We start from the raw sequence: 15,269 nt of genomic DNA, 5'->3' as shown, positions 1-15,269 counted from the left end.
TTGTCTAATTCAAGCTTCTGAGTTTGCTGATTATTGCTCCAATTCCAAGGGAAAGACTGGCATTAACCTTCTAATGAAATAATACATATTTTTCAGAAGTTCTCTTAATTTGGTTCTGGAATGCTACCTGTGACATCAGTAAACACTGGCCTGGGTCCTCCTCTCATCCTTTGGCTAACACGATTTAAAACATCAGATTTAGTGATTAAGTAACTCACCGGAGCTTCACCACTGTCTTGTTTCCTTAACACAGTACAGCGGCTGTCTGCAGGAAGATACAGATGGTTCTGTGAGGAAACTAAATACTTACATTTCCATACAATACACTAAAGCCTAAAAACTACCCCTGATACTACTAGCAAGACTGTTTCTATTCCTTATTTGGCTTTGACACTAGTTCAGAAACCAAGGACAAAATGGCTGACTTAATGGGAAACCAACTACAAAGAACCACAAAATTTCAATCCAAAGCAGCATAATTTGAGTGTCTTCTAGATGCCATCTATGCTAGGTGCTGGGAATACAGAGATGCATAAGACAGTCCTTGCCATTGATGACCTTGTGTTCTACCGCCAAAAAGATAACAGGCAAACAACCTCAAACCAGTGTGCTAAGTGCCACCTTGAAGTACACAGCAACAAAGCTGATGAAGTGAGCAAGTCTGCATGGGGAGGGGCCCGAGGAGGGACACGGAGGTTCTGGGGAGAAGACACTTCAGTTAAACATGAAATTATTAAGTAGAGATGGGGTGTGTCTGTGGAAACTGCATGAGCAAAGAGAGGAGGAAGGAGAGCACAAGGAAGGTTTGGGCACAGCCAGAAGTGGGGTACGTGCTCAGAGGGCAGACAAGGAGAGTGATGAGGAACCCAAACAGATGCTGTGAACTTAACTTGTAGGCAAAACTTAGAAAATGTTTTCCAAATCAAATAGTTATAGGATCAGACAGATGTCAAGAATCACTAGTTGCAGCACAAGAGGAAGATTAAGGAGTCAGAGGGTGTAGGGGCACGGAAACCAGTTTGCAGCTACTGAGATAGTTTAATTATGGAAAGATAAGTGGGTCCTGGCCTAGGGAAGTGGAATGTACAGGAAAGGACAGATCAAAGATAAAGCTTATTTGGATTGGTGACAAACTATTATATAACCGCATTAAGAAATAGTTGAGACTAATTCCAGGATTTCCTGCTTTAAAACTAGATACACAACAATGTTGTTAACTGAGATAAATTTAGGGGATGTGACAAGTGGGTTCAGTCATACTGCTTTAAGGGGCCTTTTGGCTGTCTAACAGAAGTTCCCTAGGGAAATATGCATCCAGAGTTCAGGAGAGAATTTGGGGCTTCCAATTACTGGGGACATTACTGAATACCCTGACTTAAAAGATCAGTGAATTTTGAAAAGTTTTAACATAATCCTTCCTTTAAATGAAAAGAGATAAAACTAAACACATCTGGGATGAGGGTGGAAGACAGATCCATGGGACTTAACAATCTGTTGGGATGCCCAGTAATTTGGTTGGTGGCTTCCAACTTCATGACTAAAAACAGAGAAATAGTGGCAACCAGATGTACTGTGTAGTTTGGGTACAGAACTCAAGAATTAGGAAGAGTGCACGCTGAGGGGGAATTGTGTCCTTTTTAGTTGTCTTGCTGTGTGATCCAAGCATGCATCAGGTTCTGTAAGCTCAGCCCCAGGACAGCATTTTATTACCAGCAGCAGCAAACTGATGGCAATAAACTCAGGCTCAGGCTATCAAGTAGCAAGTCACCTTCAGTCATGAAGCAGTACCCTGGAAAGATAAAGCCATCTATATTTGAGTGTGCTTTTTCCTAAGAACCACAACAAAAGTAAGCTTTCCACTTCCTTATACTGCATTTCAACTTTTAAATCTGTGACACTGTTATACACAACCAGATTTTTTTAATGTACCCTTTAAAACAAATAGTGTGAAATTTAGAAGTCTAGCTCCTGACAATATATAAAGATTTCTGATTCTGAGGGACAAGGGGAAGGGATTATCATAAGACGCACATGTATGAAATGTAAAAAACTAAAAGTTAGAATTTAAGAATATTAGAATTTTGAAGTAAAATGAGACCACACAGATCATCGGCTCCAAATCATCCCATTTTAATAATGAAGAAACTAAGATCAAAGAGAAGCTAAGGAATTAACTGCTAGTTAGCCTATTTTGCCAAACTGACTCCATGCCGTTACCCAAATGGGCCCTCAATTGCCCCCAACCCTCTTCTCCAAGCCCCGACACCCCCTGTCCAATTCTACTTCCACGTTCACAGCCCATCACAAGGTCTATCTCTGCACCAAGGCTCTTCTCTCTGAAACGAAAGGGTTGGGTACTCCCTTTGAAGCCCTCGGCACTTTCTCTGGTCCTCCTTTACCGAGCTTACTACCATGTTACAGTTATTAGTGCATTCTTCTTATTCCACTTTCTAGAACATAAGGTCCTTACAGGCAGGGACTAGCATAAGCATTTCTGAATTCCTTCATAACACCTAGCACCAGGCCTGAAAAGTTTTTAATGAACTAACTTAGGGAAGAAGCTGCACCACAGCCTATTTTTCCTGACTTCCAGTTCTTGGCTCTCCCAATTAAAACAGATGTGGTATCTGTTCTAGATTCTACAAACATCAGCTCCTTCCGTAGGCAAATGTTTTCTTGAATGCTACAAATCACCATTTGCTAATAACTTCTTCCCTTTTAATATGCAATTTTCCCATGATACTGTAAAAATATCTAAGATGGGAATAGCATGGTATATAGTAAGCATAACCCATTTGAGCATCTCCACAATAGCTCAATAAAGCAAAAAAGCTTCAATGACATTAAAAAAATCACGATTGTCAATCACTAACTTCCTTAAATAAACCAGTTGTACCTAATAATTTTCATTATTTTATATTTTGTTATTTTGTCTACTTTCAACATTATTTGTTAAGTATTAACAAAGCTAGGTCCTTCACAGAGTTCTTTCCTTAAGAGTAGATATATCATAAATCTAAACTTGGTCCACATACCCATTATATCAAAGAATTCATCTAAAGCACTGTGCAGTGCTGGGAATTTGTCTCTGTGTTCTTCTAGGAGCCATATTAAACAACGTGCTTCCTTCAATGATGTTGGCTCATAGAAATAATCAAGTTTCTTTCCTTCTATAGAGCCTAATTTATGACCATATTTCTCATTCCAGAGAAAAGTCATGATGCTAAAATCAAGCTCCTTAAGAGGTGCTCCATAACGAGAAAAAAAAGGTCCGGTGGCATCTAAGCCTGTAACAACAACAGAACCCAAATCAGAAGCAAAAAATTATTTACTGTAAAATCACATTTAGTTTCATATCTCTTAAAGCAGTTACATTATAGTTTGCTCCTATTTTCAGTGAAAACATTTAAACACTTGAGAACAGATTTGTTCAAGCTATTATGCATTTTAGAAACACCATTTAACATTGATATGCTAATTATAATAATTCTTATGCATTAGAAGGCTTCTATCATTATAGTTATCTTTATTAGACTCACGAAATGAAAGTATGGCATTAAGTTTGTTTAAAAATGTAATAATTGGCCGGGCGCGGTGGCTCACGCCTGTAATCCTAGCTCTGGGAGGCCGAGGCGGGTGGATCGCTCGAGGTCAGGAGTTCGAGACCAGCCTGAGCAAGAGTGAGACCCCGTCTCTACTAAAACTAGAAAGAAATTATCTGGCCAACTAAAAATATATATACAAAAAAAATTAGCCGGGCATGGTGGCTCATGCCTGTAGTCCCAGCTACTCGGGAGGCTGAGGCAGTAGGATCGCTTAAGCCCAGGAGTCTGAGGTTGCTGTGAGCTAGGCTGATGCCACGGCACTCACTCTAGCCTGGGCAACAGAGTGAGACTCTGTCTCAAAAAAAAAAAAATAAAATAAAAATGTAATAATTTTTTCATTAATTCGTAATGACTTTCATTCCAATTAGTATAAACTGGCAAGATTTTACAATATTTTCCTACATGTATTCCATAGTAAATATATGTAGTAAAACATCAACAATATGCAAAATCTTCCTTAACTCCCAAAATATCATGGGTCCTTACCCTCCTCTATAAAAATCGAGGTGGATACTATTCCTGCTTTTATTCTACATTCTCCAAATCAGAAAACTGGATAGCTGTAATCTCATACACTCCTACTGAAAGGGTGGTGAAGCCCCACTCCTCACAGCCACCAAAAAGCAGAAAGGGGCTGGTCCGAAGGTAGTGAGCTATCTCACTTGATTGTTCACAGTCAGTCACAGATTGAACTCCTTGTTCTACTACTTTCCCCCCTCCTCACTACTGCACTTGACTAGTCTAAAAAAAAAAGGCAGAAAGGAGTTCTGCTCAATTTTCCCATCAGGCTTCTAATACAAAATGGTCACTACTTCAATGGGCCTTAAGTTCTCAAGTCAACAAATGAAGCGGAGATTGCTCAGTCAAGATTATCCTGGACTGTTGTTTCTTCCTGATAAAAGTTTGCTTGCAGAGATCATTCTGCATGAGAACTGCCACCTTTAAACGCCAGAATGAGTGACCACATAAGATACTTATACAAAGAAGGCTTAAGGGAACTTCCCATGAAGAAATAGCACATTCACATTCCCCATCCACATCAGAGCTGCACTCAGTGAGGGGAATGTAGGCAGATCAAGTTAACTACTGAAATGTTAATTTTCTCTCTTGAGTGCTCTATTTCTTTCTCCCTCCCTCCATCTTTTGCTGAACATACAAAATTAGCCTGCCTTATGTTAATAAATATGCACATGATGTGACTCCACTGTATATGTTTTTTATGAGAAGGAAGCAAAATTCCAGAAATTGGAAATTGCTTGCTTTTATTAAATAAATGTGAATTTTACATCAGGGCCTTAGTAATAGACTTACTAATTAACACATCTGAAATCATTTTACAACTTTAAACAAAAATTACAACTTTAAATAGTATGCACACATCCTTATTAATACCTTTAATCTTCAAAATAAACATAGATTATATGAAAAGACATATTCACGTTTTCCTGCCAGTGAGCTGGAAGGCTCAAAAGCTGCATTTACCTGAACTAACAGTGGCTGGCATTCTTGCCCATATAGCATAACCCTGACAAATCTACTTCTCCAAGTCATGAGTCTACCTCCTAAAAGAGATTATAGTAACCAGTAACTATAATTTACTTAGCTTATATTCACTAGTGATAATTTTATCACTTAAGAGTAACTTTTCTGGGACCAAAAACCCAAGGAGAGCCATGCTCAAAGCAGGAGTATTCAGTTAATCATAATCAAGCTTGCTGCCATCTTACTCTGTCTCTACTGACAGAAACTGACCGATATATCTTCTCTGAAAGCCAAGAATTCTAATAGCCTCATGTCTCTAAAGACTCAGGCAAGTTGGGGGTGGCTGGCAGAGGCTTGGTAGGCCCCACTCCTGGACTTCAGCCGACGGCCCTGCCCCTCTCCTGTGGCTCCCTTTAGTCACTTATCTAACAGCCGCCAACTGTTGTGCTAGGCCCGTTGCTATCCTGGTCACCAAAATAAATAGTGGCCTGGTCAGTGCTCAGAGCATCCCTACCTAGTATTAGACAACAACTGTATCTGCAGTTGCCTGGGAAGAGCATGGGGGTCTTGCTTCCCTCCTCCCAGGCAAATTAGGAAAGTCAGAACAGAGTGACAGAGTTGTACAATCATGTGATTTATGATAGCTTAGTTCAACCCCAGATAAAATTAAGATATGTTTCTCTTAATCTTTAGATATAGATTTGCCGTAGGTGACCCTAAATAATTAGTCCCATCTACTCATCCTTCTAAATTTTTCTTCCAAGAATGTAAATTTTAGATTCTCTTTCTCTCTCAACACAGCTACTAAGCTGTACAATCCCAGATGGCTCTCCACAGACAGCTGACTCCAGGATGTGCCATTTACACATGGCAGTGCCCAGTATTCACTTAGCCACACATTTATAAATAGGTTAGCATAATATAGGTCTGGATTTCCTATTGACTGATCTTTCTTTTGTTTACACCTTTTTAAAAAGTATACTGCAAATTACCTAAAAATTATGGGTATGTGTGGAATAGTATTTTTAACCACAGAAATTTATAGTCCCACATTTTAAAAGTTATAAATGATATGATAGAGAAATGAAATAAGATTCAGAGACCCATATTTATCCTTCCTACTAAACTGTACTGGTCTAGAATATAAAGGGACATACCAAAGCTATTAAGTTTCTGGATCCAAGTGGCTAATTTTGGCTCTACTTCTTTAAGCTCACTTAAAACATGCAGAAATATCCTTGTCTTGACTCTATTCTTTTCTTGAATCAAGTGACGAATGACATAGTCCACTGCTTCATTTAGAAAATTTCTGCTAGAAAAACAGGTTGTATAGTCTTCTGTGCTCAAAACTTTCCAAGAAAGCAATTCTTTGAGAAGCTTGGAAGTATTCAGTATACCAGATTTAATCTTGTCAGCATACTGCTTTATGCACTGTAGAATTCTGTCGTCAATGAACTGACAGCTCTGAACACTGTCTACAGTTTCTAAGGAAAAATAACAATGGTTAAAGTGATAAAGAGGAATAATTTGCAATGATATAAACTTAGAAATAATGTAACATTATGTAATGTAAAATGAGTCAGATTGATTCTTTATGTTGTTTTACATGAACAACTCAAACTTTAATTAGGAATATAAATATTTACTAATTTCTTTGAAAAAATATGAACAGTCACATTAAACTAAACATGTCAAAAGTAAGTAGTTATACCCTGCATTCTGCACCATTCACATAGTAGCATCTAAAAACTTATTTCCTCTGAAATAAGGTCACTTCCTTCAACAATCCTAACCCAGCCTCAACAACTATCTTAACTTTATATTCAATAAACATGTTTAATCATTAAGCATTCAAAGTTAAAATATATTCACTGAAAATTTTTCCAGTGGGAACAATAATTTTGATTGATTTGTGAAACACTCTTCTATGAACTGCCTCTTTATCTGAATTCACCATTATTACACATAATTAGTAGCTTATTTACAATTCAACATTTTGGAACTTAAACCCACATAGCAGAATTTACAGTGCACTGTCAAACACATAACACATAGGTCAGATATTATATCCAGCTTCAACTCGGAGATGAGCAAACTGACATAGAGTTTGCCCAGAGTTCGCGGCAGGTGAGTGTTGGAATCCCCACACATTGCTCTAAATCAGTGCTCCTCACACTAATCCACTGTGTCTCAGAGTAACAGAAGACAGTGATAGTATTAAAATGTAAACTGAAATCTGTATTTCAATTCAGTAACAATATAAAGCCCAGTAAGATGAACATTCATATTTATACTTTGAAGCAACAGTGTATTATGCTAATCATGCCTTGGACTTCTGCATACCTTTCTGCTCTTCATTTTTGGGTGGATTACTTTCTCTTAAGTCTTCTTCCATTCTTTCTTGTGCTAATTTTTTTGCTTCCTTTTTTTGGATCTTTCTCTTCAATTTTTTGTCTTCCTTCAGTCTTAGCTTCTCTAGGCTGATAAACACTTATGATTAGTGATAATTTATCTCTGTTATAAACTCAATGAACTATTTTCCTATGCCTATTGTAGAAACCAAGCAATAGGTGAGAAGTTTCCCTTTTTAATTCAAAACTGGCCTACCACTTCTACTCAATATAAAAAAAAATCTGTCAGTTTGGTCAAAATAAGGGTACTTGTTTCATAAAACAAGAACTTCAATGATTAAGTGATTTCTAATTAAAGATGCAATATGTAGATTTATAGGTGTTATTTCCATGTATATAAGTTATTGCATAAGGTAAAAAGGAATGTACAAATTACTCGGCAAGATAATACATGTAAACTCTCATTTCTAAGAAAGAGCCCATGGTAAAATATTATTTTCACATCCCAAGGATGACCCACAACATGGGAGTTTGGTTCATCTGGCTACAGTGAATTCTCTTCAACAAATGTTCACCTTTTCTTTTGCTTTGTTTTGGTCACAAATAATGAAAAAGAATCACTTCTTAGAATGAAAAACAAAAAGCAGGACCAAAAAGAAAAGAGAAAAGGACTTGAATTATTTGATCTGAACAAAAAAATACAGAAGTGAATAATTTAGACAGTACATTGAGTATTTCAGCGTAAGAAATAGTCATTGGTTCAAAATGCCTGATGAAAAGAGATAAAAAGAAAAAGTGCTTGTGGAAATAAAGTTTAAAGAAATGAGAACTAAATATATAATTTTATCTAAATGTCAAATCTATTAATCACACGTCATTTCACAGCATCAAATGTTATAATTTTACTTATAAAATCAACCCACTAAATAAATGATTATGAATCAAGTTTTTAGTATTTAACCACTCAAGGCAAGCTGTCTTTAAGCTTTAAATATCAATAAAAATCATTTTAAAAGCACTATTTGGATACATGTATGCACAGCCAATTTAAAAAACAGTGTAATTTAGAATCTTCATTTAAAAGAATTTATACTCTAAGAGACATTATTAAACTACTAATTGATTGTTAAAAATCTTACCTAGAACATTTCTGTTTCAGAATAGGTCTTGGAGGAACCTTTTCTTTTATGACCTTGTGTTCAAACTTTAAATAAAACAAAGACATCCAAAATTTGTCTCATACTCCCATGACATAAAGCACAAAACCACAAGTAACAAGTATTTCAGAAACACACATAGTCAATGTTCAATTTGATAGAGAACAATGATGATGTTCTGACCCAGACAAAAGCCCAGAAAGCTTTAGCAAAATAATTTACTTAAAAGAGGAACAAGAGAGTAGACATACTTTAGGCAAATGTTAAAAAAAAGAAATTAAGAGTAAGCAGAAAATCCAATTAACTACCAATATTATTACAATTACCCACTCCTGTCACTCCCACGTAGTAAAGTTAAAGGTAATCCCTCAAGACACTCTTCCCCCTCCCTAAATACCTGCACCCCCACCAATTCCCAAAAGTTTACTGGGGGGATTTAGAAAATGAAGTTATCAAAAAGAGTAAAAACAGTAGAACTAAAAGGTAAAAGCTTCCTTTTCCTATTAAGAAATAAAAGAATGTGAGAATGCTTCATTGCAATGAATATCTCAATATTCCCTATAATTTCTTAAATGAAGTAACTGTTCCTTTCCTGGAAAAGACAAGATGCAAATCACACAATTTCTAAAAATTTAAAACATGTTTTAAAAGGTGTAAACATTTTGGTTATCAATTTAATAAGGTTTCCTCTTTATTATATACTTACTTCACATTTAACTTGACCACCACTGCTGAAGATGATAATCTTAGAAATGATACCTTCACAGTCAGGGGTAAGACAAATTCCTTGTAGAAAATCCTATTTGATTAAAAAAAAGGACAACATTATATCTGAAAGGGGGATAAATCTATACATGTATGCCATTTTAACTACTAGCAACAGTCAAAATATAAGTTAAAACCTTCATCAGGGAAGCACTGAAAGTCTCTGCTCACTCATTGCCACTTGATTTTCAGAGCTTCCCTGTAGGATGAATATACTTCTGGGCTAAGTTTGACCATGTGACTTGTTATCATAAATGCAAGGTGACCTGACATGATGTACACCATGTCTAAGCAAAAGCTTTTAAAAACACTGCGTGACTGGCCATTGCTCTTTCCCTCTGACACAGGAACATGTTCTAGAAAAGGGCCACTCTTCAACTTGGATTCAGAAACAAATAACACGGCCACATAGAATAGAGCTGCTACAGCCCAACCCTGACCAACAACTGCAGAACTTCAGAACAAGTAATGTTAACAAGAAATGAACCTCTCTTATTCTAAGCCACAAAATATTTGGGTTGTAGATTACTTCAGCATACCCTAGTGAAAGCTAACTAATTTACAGAGGGTATTTAAAGGCATGGGAATAGTTAAGACCACTACGGGACAGTGTATGACTAGAGAAACTCAATTTAGGTGAGACAAAGACAAAAACATCGCAGCAGGAACTCAATGGCAATAGTTACTTGGCCGTATCATAATATCTTTAGTTAACTGTGAAAATGTACAAAATGTGTGAATTTTTTTCCTACCAAACTTGAATAATTCCTATTGCTAACAGATACCTAGTACAACCACCTTATTTTTTTCTCCAATAGGGACAGTGGTCTACACGAGCCTATGCAGTATAGAAGGTCCATGGCTTATATAGATCAGAACCAAATTATATAAATACAAACAGGACTATAAAATTGTGCCTTCTCTTAGAGTATTATCTAGCTAATGATAATTAACATCATTATCTTGATAAGAAAAACCCCAGTAAGAAATGGCAATATCAAATTTAAGTTGATCTTCCTCCTCAAATGTTAAAAAAATTTGAGTTGACTTCTTAGTACAAATTACCTCATCAAATTTTAGTTTTGAAACCTCTAATTCTAGATCAAAACTTTCAAATAAGGCTGGGCACGGTGGCTCATGCCTGTAATCCTAACACTCTGGGAGGCCTAGGCAGGCAGATTGTTTGAGCTCAGGAGTTCGAGACCAGCCTGAGCAAGAGCAAGGCCCCATCTCTACTAAAAATAAGAAAGAAATTAGCTGGACAACTAAATATATATACATATAAAAAAAAAATTAGCTGGGCATGGTGGCATGTGCCTGGAGTCCCAGCTACTCGGGAGGCTGAGGCAGAAGGATCACTTGAGCCCAGGAGTTTGAGGTTGCTGTGAGCTAGGCTGACGCCATGGAACTCTAGCCTGAGCAACAGAGTGAGACTCTGCCTCAAAAAAAAAGAAAAAAAAAAACTTTCAAATGATTCAATGAAAAATCTCTAAAATACTAAAATTATCAGTGCATAGTTTAAGACCTATATTTTTTAAATCAAACATTTAAATTTTATTTTTGATCATAACATTTCTACCACAAAAGTTGGTTAAATGATTTATTAAAGGCTGCTATGGTTACTGCCTTTATAGTTGTATAAAATGAAAACAAAATCTGATTTTCCACTTTATTAAAGTTATAATTTAAAACTTTCTAATTATGTCTATAATGCTAAGAAGGGATTTATAGTCACTTAAGATTTCTAAAATTCTCAGTAGAAAAAAATTAACATACAATAAGCATACTAAAAAAATCCAGACAATCTTATTATGTCTTACCTTGTCAATTTTATCATTAAAGGTTGTTGTTTTTAACTTCTTCCAACAGTTCATGTGAAATTCTATTTTACAGTACTGGCAACAGCTGATACGTATAAAACCCTGGGATTTCAAAAAAAATTTAATTCACATTTTAAAGATGTCCATGCACACACACTCACTCACAACACACAAATTAAGATAAAGAGAGTTGTTGCATTCACCTGGCAGACATAACCAGAATTCTGCTCATGAGGGAGTATAATACTTCTGTATCCCAAAATGCCTAGTGTCAGAGGTATAGAGCTTGACAGACATATTCATTTCCACAGCATATAGTTGCATTATTCTTTACAATATATCAAATGTTTTATAAACATTATTTCATCTGATTAACTAACCAGGGACAGTGGGACAGTGCACGGTTACTATCTTTTTGAATAAACCAGCAACTTACTCACTCTATTAAGTGCCAGACTTGATCTCAAATTTAGGTTTCTAGGGGCTAATTCAATGATCACAATGGCCTTTAGATTCCTGGACTCAAATTTTACAAGAGATGAGAATTCCAACAAATCAGAAATAACAATCACATTTTAATGCTAAAGACCAGGTGGTTACATGAAATACTAGAAGGAAGAAAAGGAATTAGCTGGCCTGCTTTCTCAGGTCACCACCCCAGCCCACAGTGTTGATTTCAGTGGCTCTGGGGTCCCATGTGACATGATGCAGACCTAAAGAAGTCCAGTGAAAGGAGGAGACATAAAACTGCTAGTCAGAGAATTTGGGTGCTTCCAATTACAGAATGTGCTCTGAATCCATTTAAGGCATGGTTTTGTAAGTTAAGGTCCCACTGTACATCTATTATTTACCTTAAAGTCTGGATCAGTTATGTAAATCTGGATTTTGGAATATCCATGGCACTTCTGATAGCAACAAGTGGCATCTGGCACTGGAGGGAACCTGCATTCTTCAACAAATTTCTCTAACAGCATCTAAAAGAAAATAAACAAAAATGATACAATTACAATACTAATCTGCCAAGAAAAATGCTTGTAATTTCAATAACCTCTAGCCATCAAAATATTTTAAGCATACAAAGGACTAAATTTTTTTTAGCCAAGAACAAACTACATATAACTTTTAAAGTTCTTCCTTTTAAAAGGAGGCTGATACAGAGATGCCATGAGAGAGAAATCTTAAAAAGGATGAACAAAAACTGTTTTTTCAGAATTTTGGGGAGTCACAATCAAAATCCTGTCCTCTGTTATAATCGTCAAACCTCAATTTATAATTTACAGCTCTTAGAAATCTCATATAAGCACTAAAAGGGAGTACAAGAGGTAGAATAACCCTTAGGATAACCCTGGAGACTTTACTGTCCTCATCCTTCCCAGTGCCACTTCACCTAGGTCCTCACACACCCATCCACCTCCCTCCCTGAATCTCTGCCACTGGGGCAAGTGCATCCCCTGGAGAATTACTCCACTGCTGATGGGAGGCTCATGCCAGGCTTCCAGTAATGGTTTTTTGTTATCAGTAGCTCCTATGCCTCCATCCCAATCTTGTATGAAGAGAGGAAAATCCAACAATCCCTGTGTTTTGTGTTTTATTTTTTTTATAACAGCTTTGGTTAGATATAATTAACATATCATACAATTCACATAAAGCATTCAGTTTAGTAGTTAGTATATATCCACAGGGTTGTATAACAGTTATCACAGTCTAAATTTAGAACATTTTCATCACCCAACAAGAAACTCCAAACTCATTAATAAATAGTCCCCTCCTCGTTCCCCCCTAAGCTCCCAAGCCTGGGCATTCACTAATCTACTTTTTGTCTCTCTCTATATATTTGCCTATTCTGGAGATTTCAGATGAACAAATCATAAAATATGTGGCCTTTTGTGTTTGGCTTCTTTTACTTGGCATAATGTTTTCAAGGTTCATCCACGTTCTGGCATGTATCAGTATTTTTTATTTATTTATACATTCATCAGTTAACAGTCACTCAAGCTGTTTCCCATATTTTGGCTATTACAAATAATACAGCTATGAACATTCATGTACAACTTTTTGTGAGAGTATGTTTTCCTTTCTCTATACATAGCTAGAAGTGGAACTGCTGCATCAGATGGTAACTCTACATTTAACTGTCTAAAGAACTGCCAGACTGTTTTCCAAAGCAGCTGTACCATTTTACGTTACCATCAGCAATGCATGGATATTCCAGTTCTTCTACATCCTTGCCAACACTTGTTGTCTACCCACATCCTAGTGGGTTTGAAGTGGTATCTCATTGTGGTTTTAATTTATATCTCTCTTATGGTTAATGACGTTGAACATCTTTTCCTGTGCTAAATTGCCATTTGTATATCTTCTTTGCAGAAATGTCTATTCAGGTCCTTCTACTTTTTAACTATTTTCCAAGTCTCCAAGTACCATTTCAGTAACTGTGGTAACTATGATGAAACAACGATGCTATACCTTCCTCTAAGTATAACCAGTACAGCGTGTCACTTGATAACACACACTCTAAAGTCAGAATGCCTAGATTCAAAGCCTAGCACAACCATTTGCTTGCTATTTAACCTTGAGCCCACCATGTAACCTCTCTAAACTTAATCTTCCTCATCTGTAAAATGAGAATGATTATAGTACTCATCTTGTAGGGATGCTGTAAGGATTAAAGGTAATGATGAGCGAAAGGTGTGTGACTGGCACACAGGCAACATCGAGTGTCAGTGATTCTCATTAGACTTTAAAGGTGAAATGCATGTGGAGAAGGTGGGGACAGAGTACTCCTACCTCTGTCTTCAATACCCAAGTCTGTCAATGAAGATGGGCTTTTACAATTAGGGGAAACGCTCTGCAGAAATAAAGTTACCTTTATTTTCTGTGGCTGAGACTCTTCAATAACCACATTACTTGTGGGCCAAGTTAACACTCCAGGAAGACGATAAATCAAGGTTTTTGCTTTCTCGAAGTGATTGAGAGCTTCTAGAAATCTAAAGTCATGATTATGAAGAAAGAAGGTATTAAAGACGTGACATAATATTTTCATTCATCACAACAAAAGTCACCAAGATCTCAAGCTTACAAGGATGAATATATTTGACAAATCACTCTACAGAAATATTCAATGTAGCCTAAATTTTCTTTAAAAAACTGAGGCATTATTATTGTTTGCTATAAAAGTAATATACATTAATCACAACTCTCTCCTGGACATTGGCTTTATTATGGTAGGTGCACACTAGTCCTTTTAAACTGAACAATTTTACTGTCTGTTTTTATTTGCTTCATTAACTAAGCTAATTAGATTCTTGTAGAGAAATAGCAAACCTCCACTCCAACTAATTAATAATAAATAAGGGATTCCTTTTTTTAAATTTGACTCTTTTAGGTCATCTATAATAAAAATCTCTCTGCTTGAAAAAATTTTAAAAGGATGTATTCTGGACATCTTTCTTCAACCATAAAGCAGTAAATTATTTTAACAAAACAAATGTGTATTTAAGTTGCTTTAACTAAATATATTAATACCAAATGTTTTTAGCTCTGATTTGATTCATGGTTTAAAGAAATAATGTCAACAGATTCGCACAGTCCCTTCAACAAAGGAATACTGAAGTACTGGATTATAAAATTGACCAAGTCTTTACTCTTCTCTGCAGACTGGAGAAGAAAGAACATTTACTGCTTTCTCCAACCTTGAAATGATATTCTAATTTAAAAACTTATTTTTGCTTATACGCATAGAAAGATTTATGTGCAGAAAAGTTCGACCACCATCCACAAGACAGTTACAGGCAGAACTTTAAACCAGAAGCTACACATTAAAATGCCAAAAAATAGCACATTACATTTAACCCCACATCATATTAGTTGGAAATTAAAATGTAAATGCCTTTCAATATGGCAAAAACTTTTCAGTTTACCACAATCCCCATGATTTCAAACATTTATGTTATTTTCCTAGACCTTATGAATATCTGCATGTGACCAAGGTATTAAACAGGTATGTCCAAAGGAATTTATACTAAACTTTGAAATTAATTTCATTTGCTATAAAATTTCATTTACTATAAAGGTGATTGCTAAATCCTC

At 36.1% G+C, this 15,269-nt stretch overlaps 1 protein-coding gene across 1 annotated transcript in view; it reads right to left on the bottom strand.

Moving 5' to 3' along the window:
- Positions 1–15,269, bottom strand: part of TTC3 (tetratricopeptide repeat domain 3) — a 108,127-nt gene that overhangs the window by 41,919 nt on the left and 50,939 nt on the right. The window contains exons 21-29 of the mRNA XM_045540657.1: positions 14,047–14,167; positions 12,032–12,154; positions 11,181–11,282; positions 9,302–9,394; positions 8,578–8,642; positions 7,431–7,567; positions 6,245–6,571; positions 3,036–3,287; positions 219–265 (exon numbers count right to left, since the gene is read on the bottom strand). Coding sequence (XP_045396613.1) covers positions 219–265; positions 3,036–3,287; positions 6,245–6,571; positions 7,431–7,567; positions 8,578–8,642; positions 9,302–9,394; positions 11,181–11,282; positions 12,032–12,154; positions 14,047–14,167 — 1,267 coding nt within the window. The remainder of the gene's footprint in view (positions 1–218; positions 266–3,035; positions 3,288–6,244; positions 6,572–7,430; positions 7,568–8,577; positions 8,643–9,301; positions 9,395–11,180; positions 11,283–12,031; positions 12,155–14,046; positions 14,168–15,269) is intronic.

Source organism: Lemur catta, chromosome 1 (genome assembly GCF_020740605.2).
Source record: "Lemur catta isolate mLemCat1 chromosome 1, mLemCat1.pri, whole genome shotgun sequence".
In the NCBI taxonomy this organism is placed as follows: Eukaryota; Metazoa; Chordata; class Mammalia; order Primates; family Lemuridae; genus Lemur; species Lemur catta.
The sequence above is the reverse complement of the archived record's forward strand: the minus strand, read 5'-3'. Positions and strand labels throughout refer to the sequence as shown.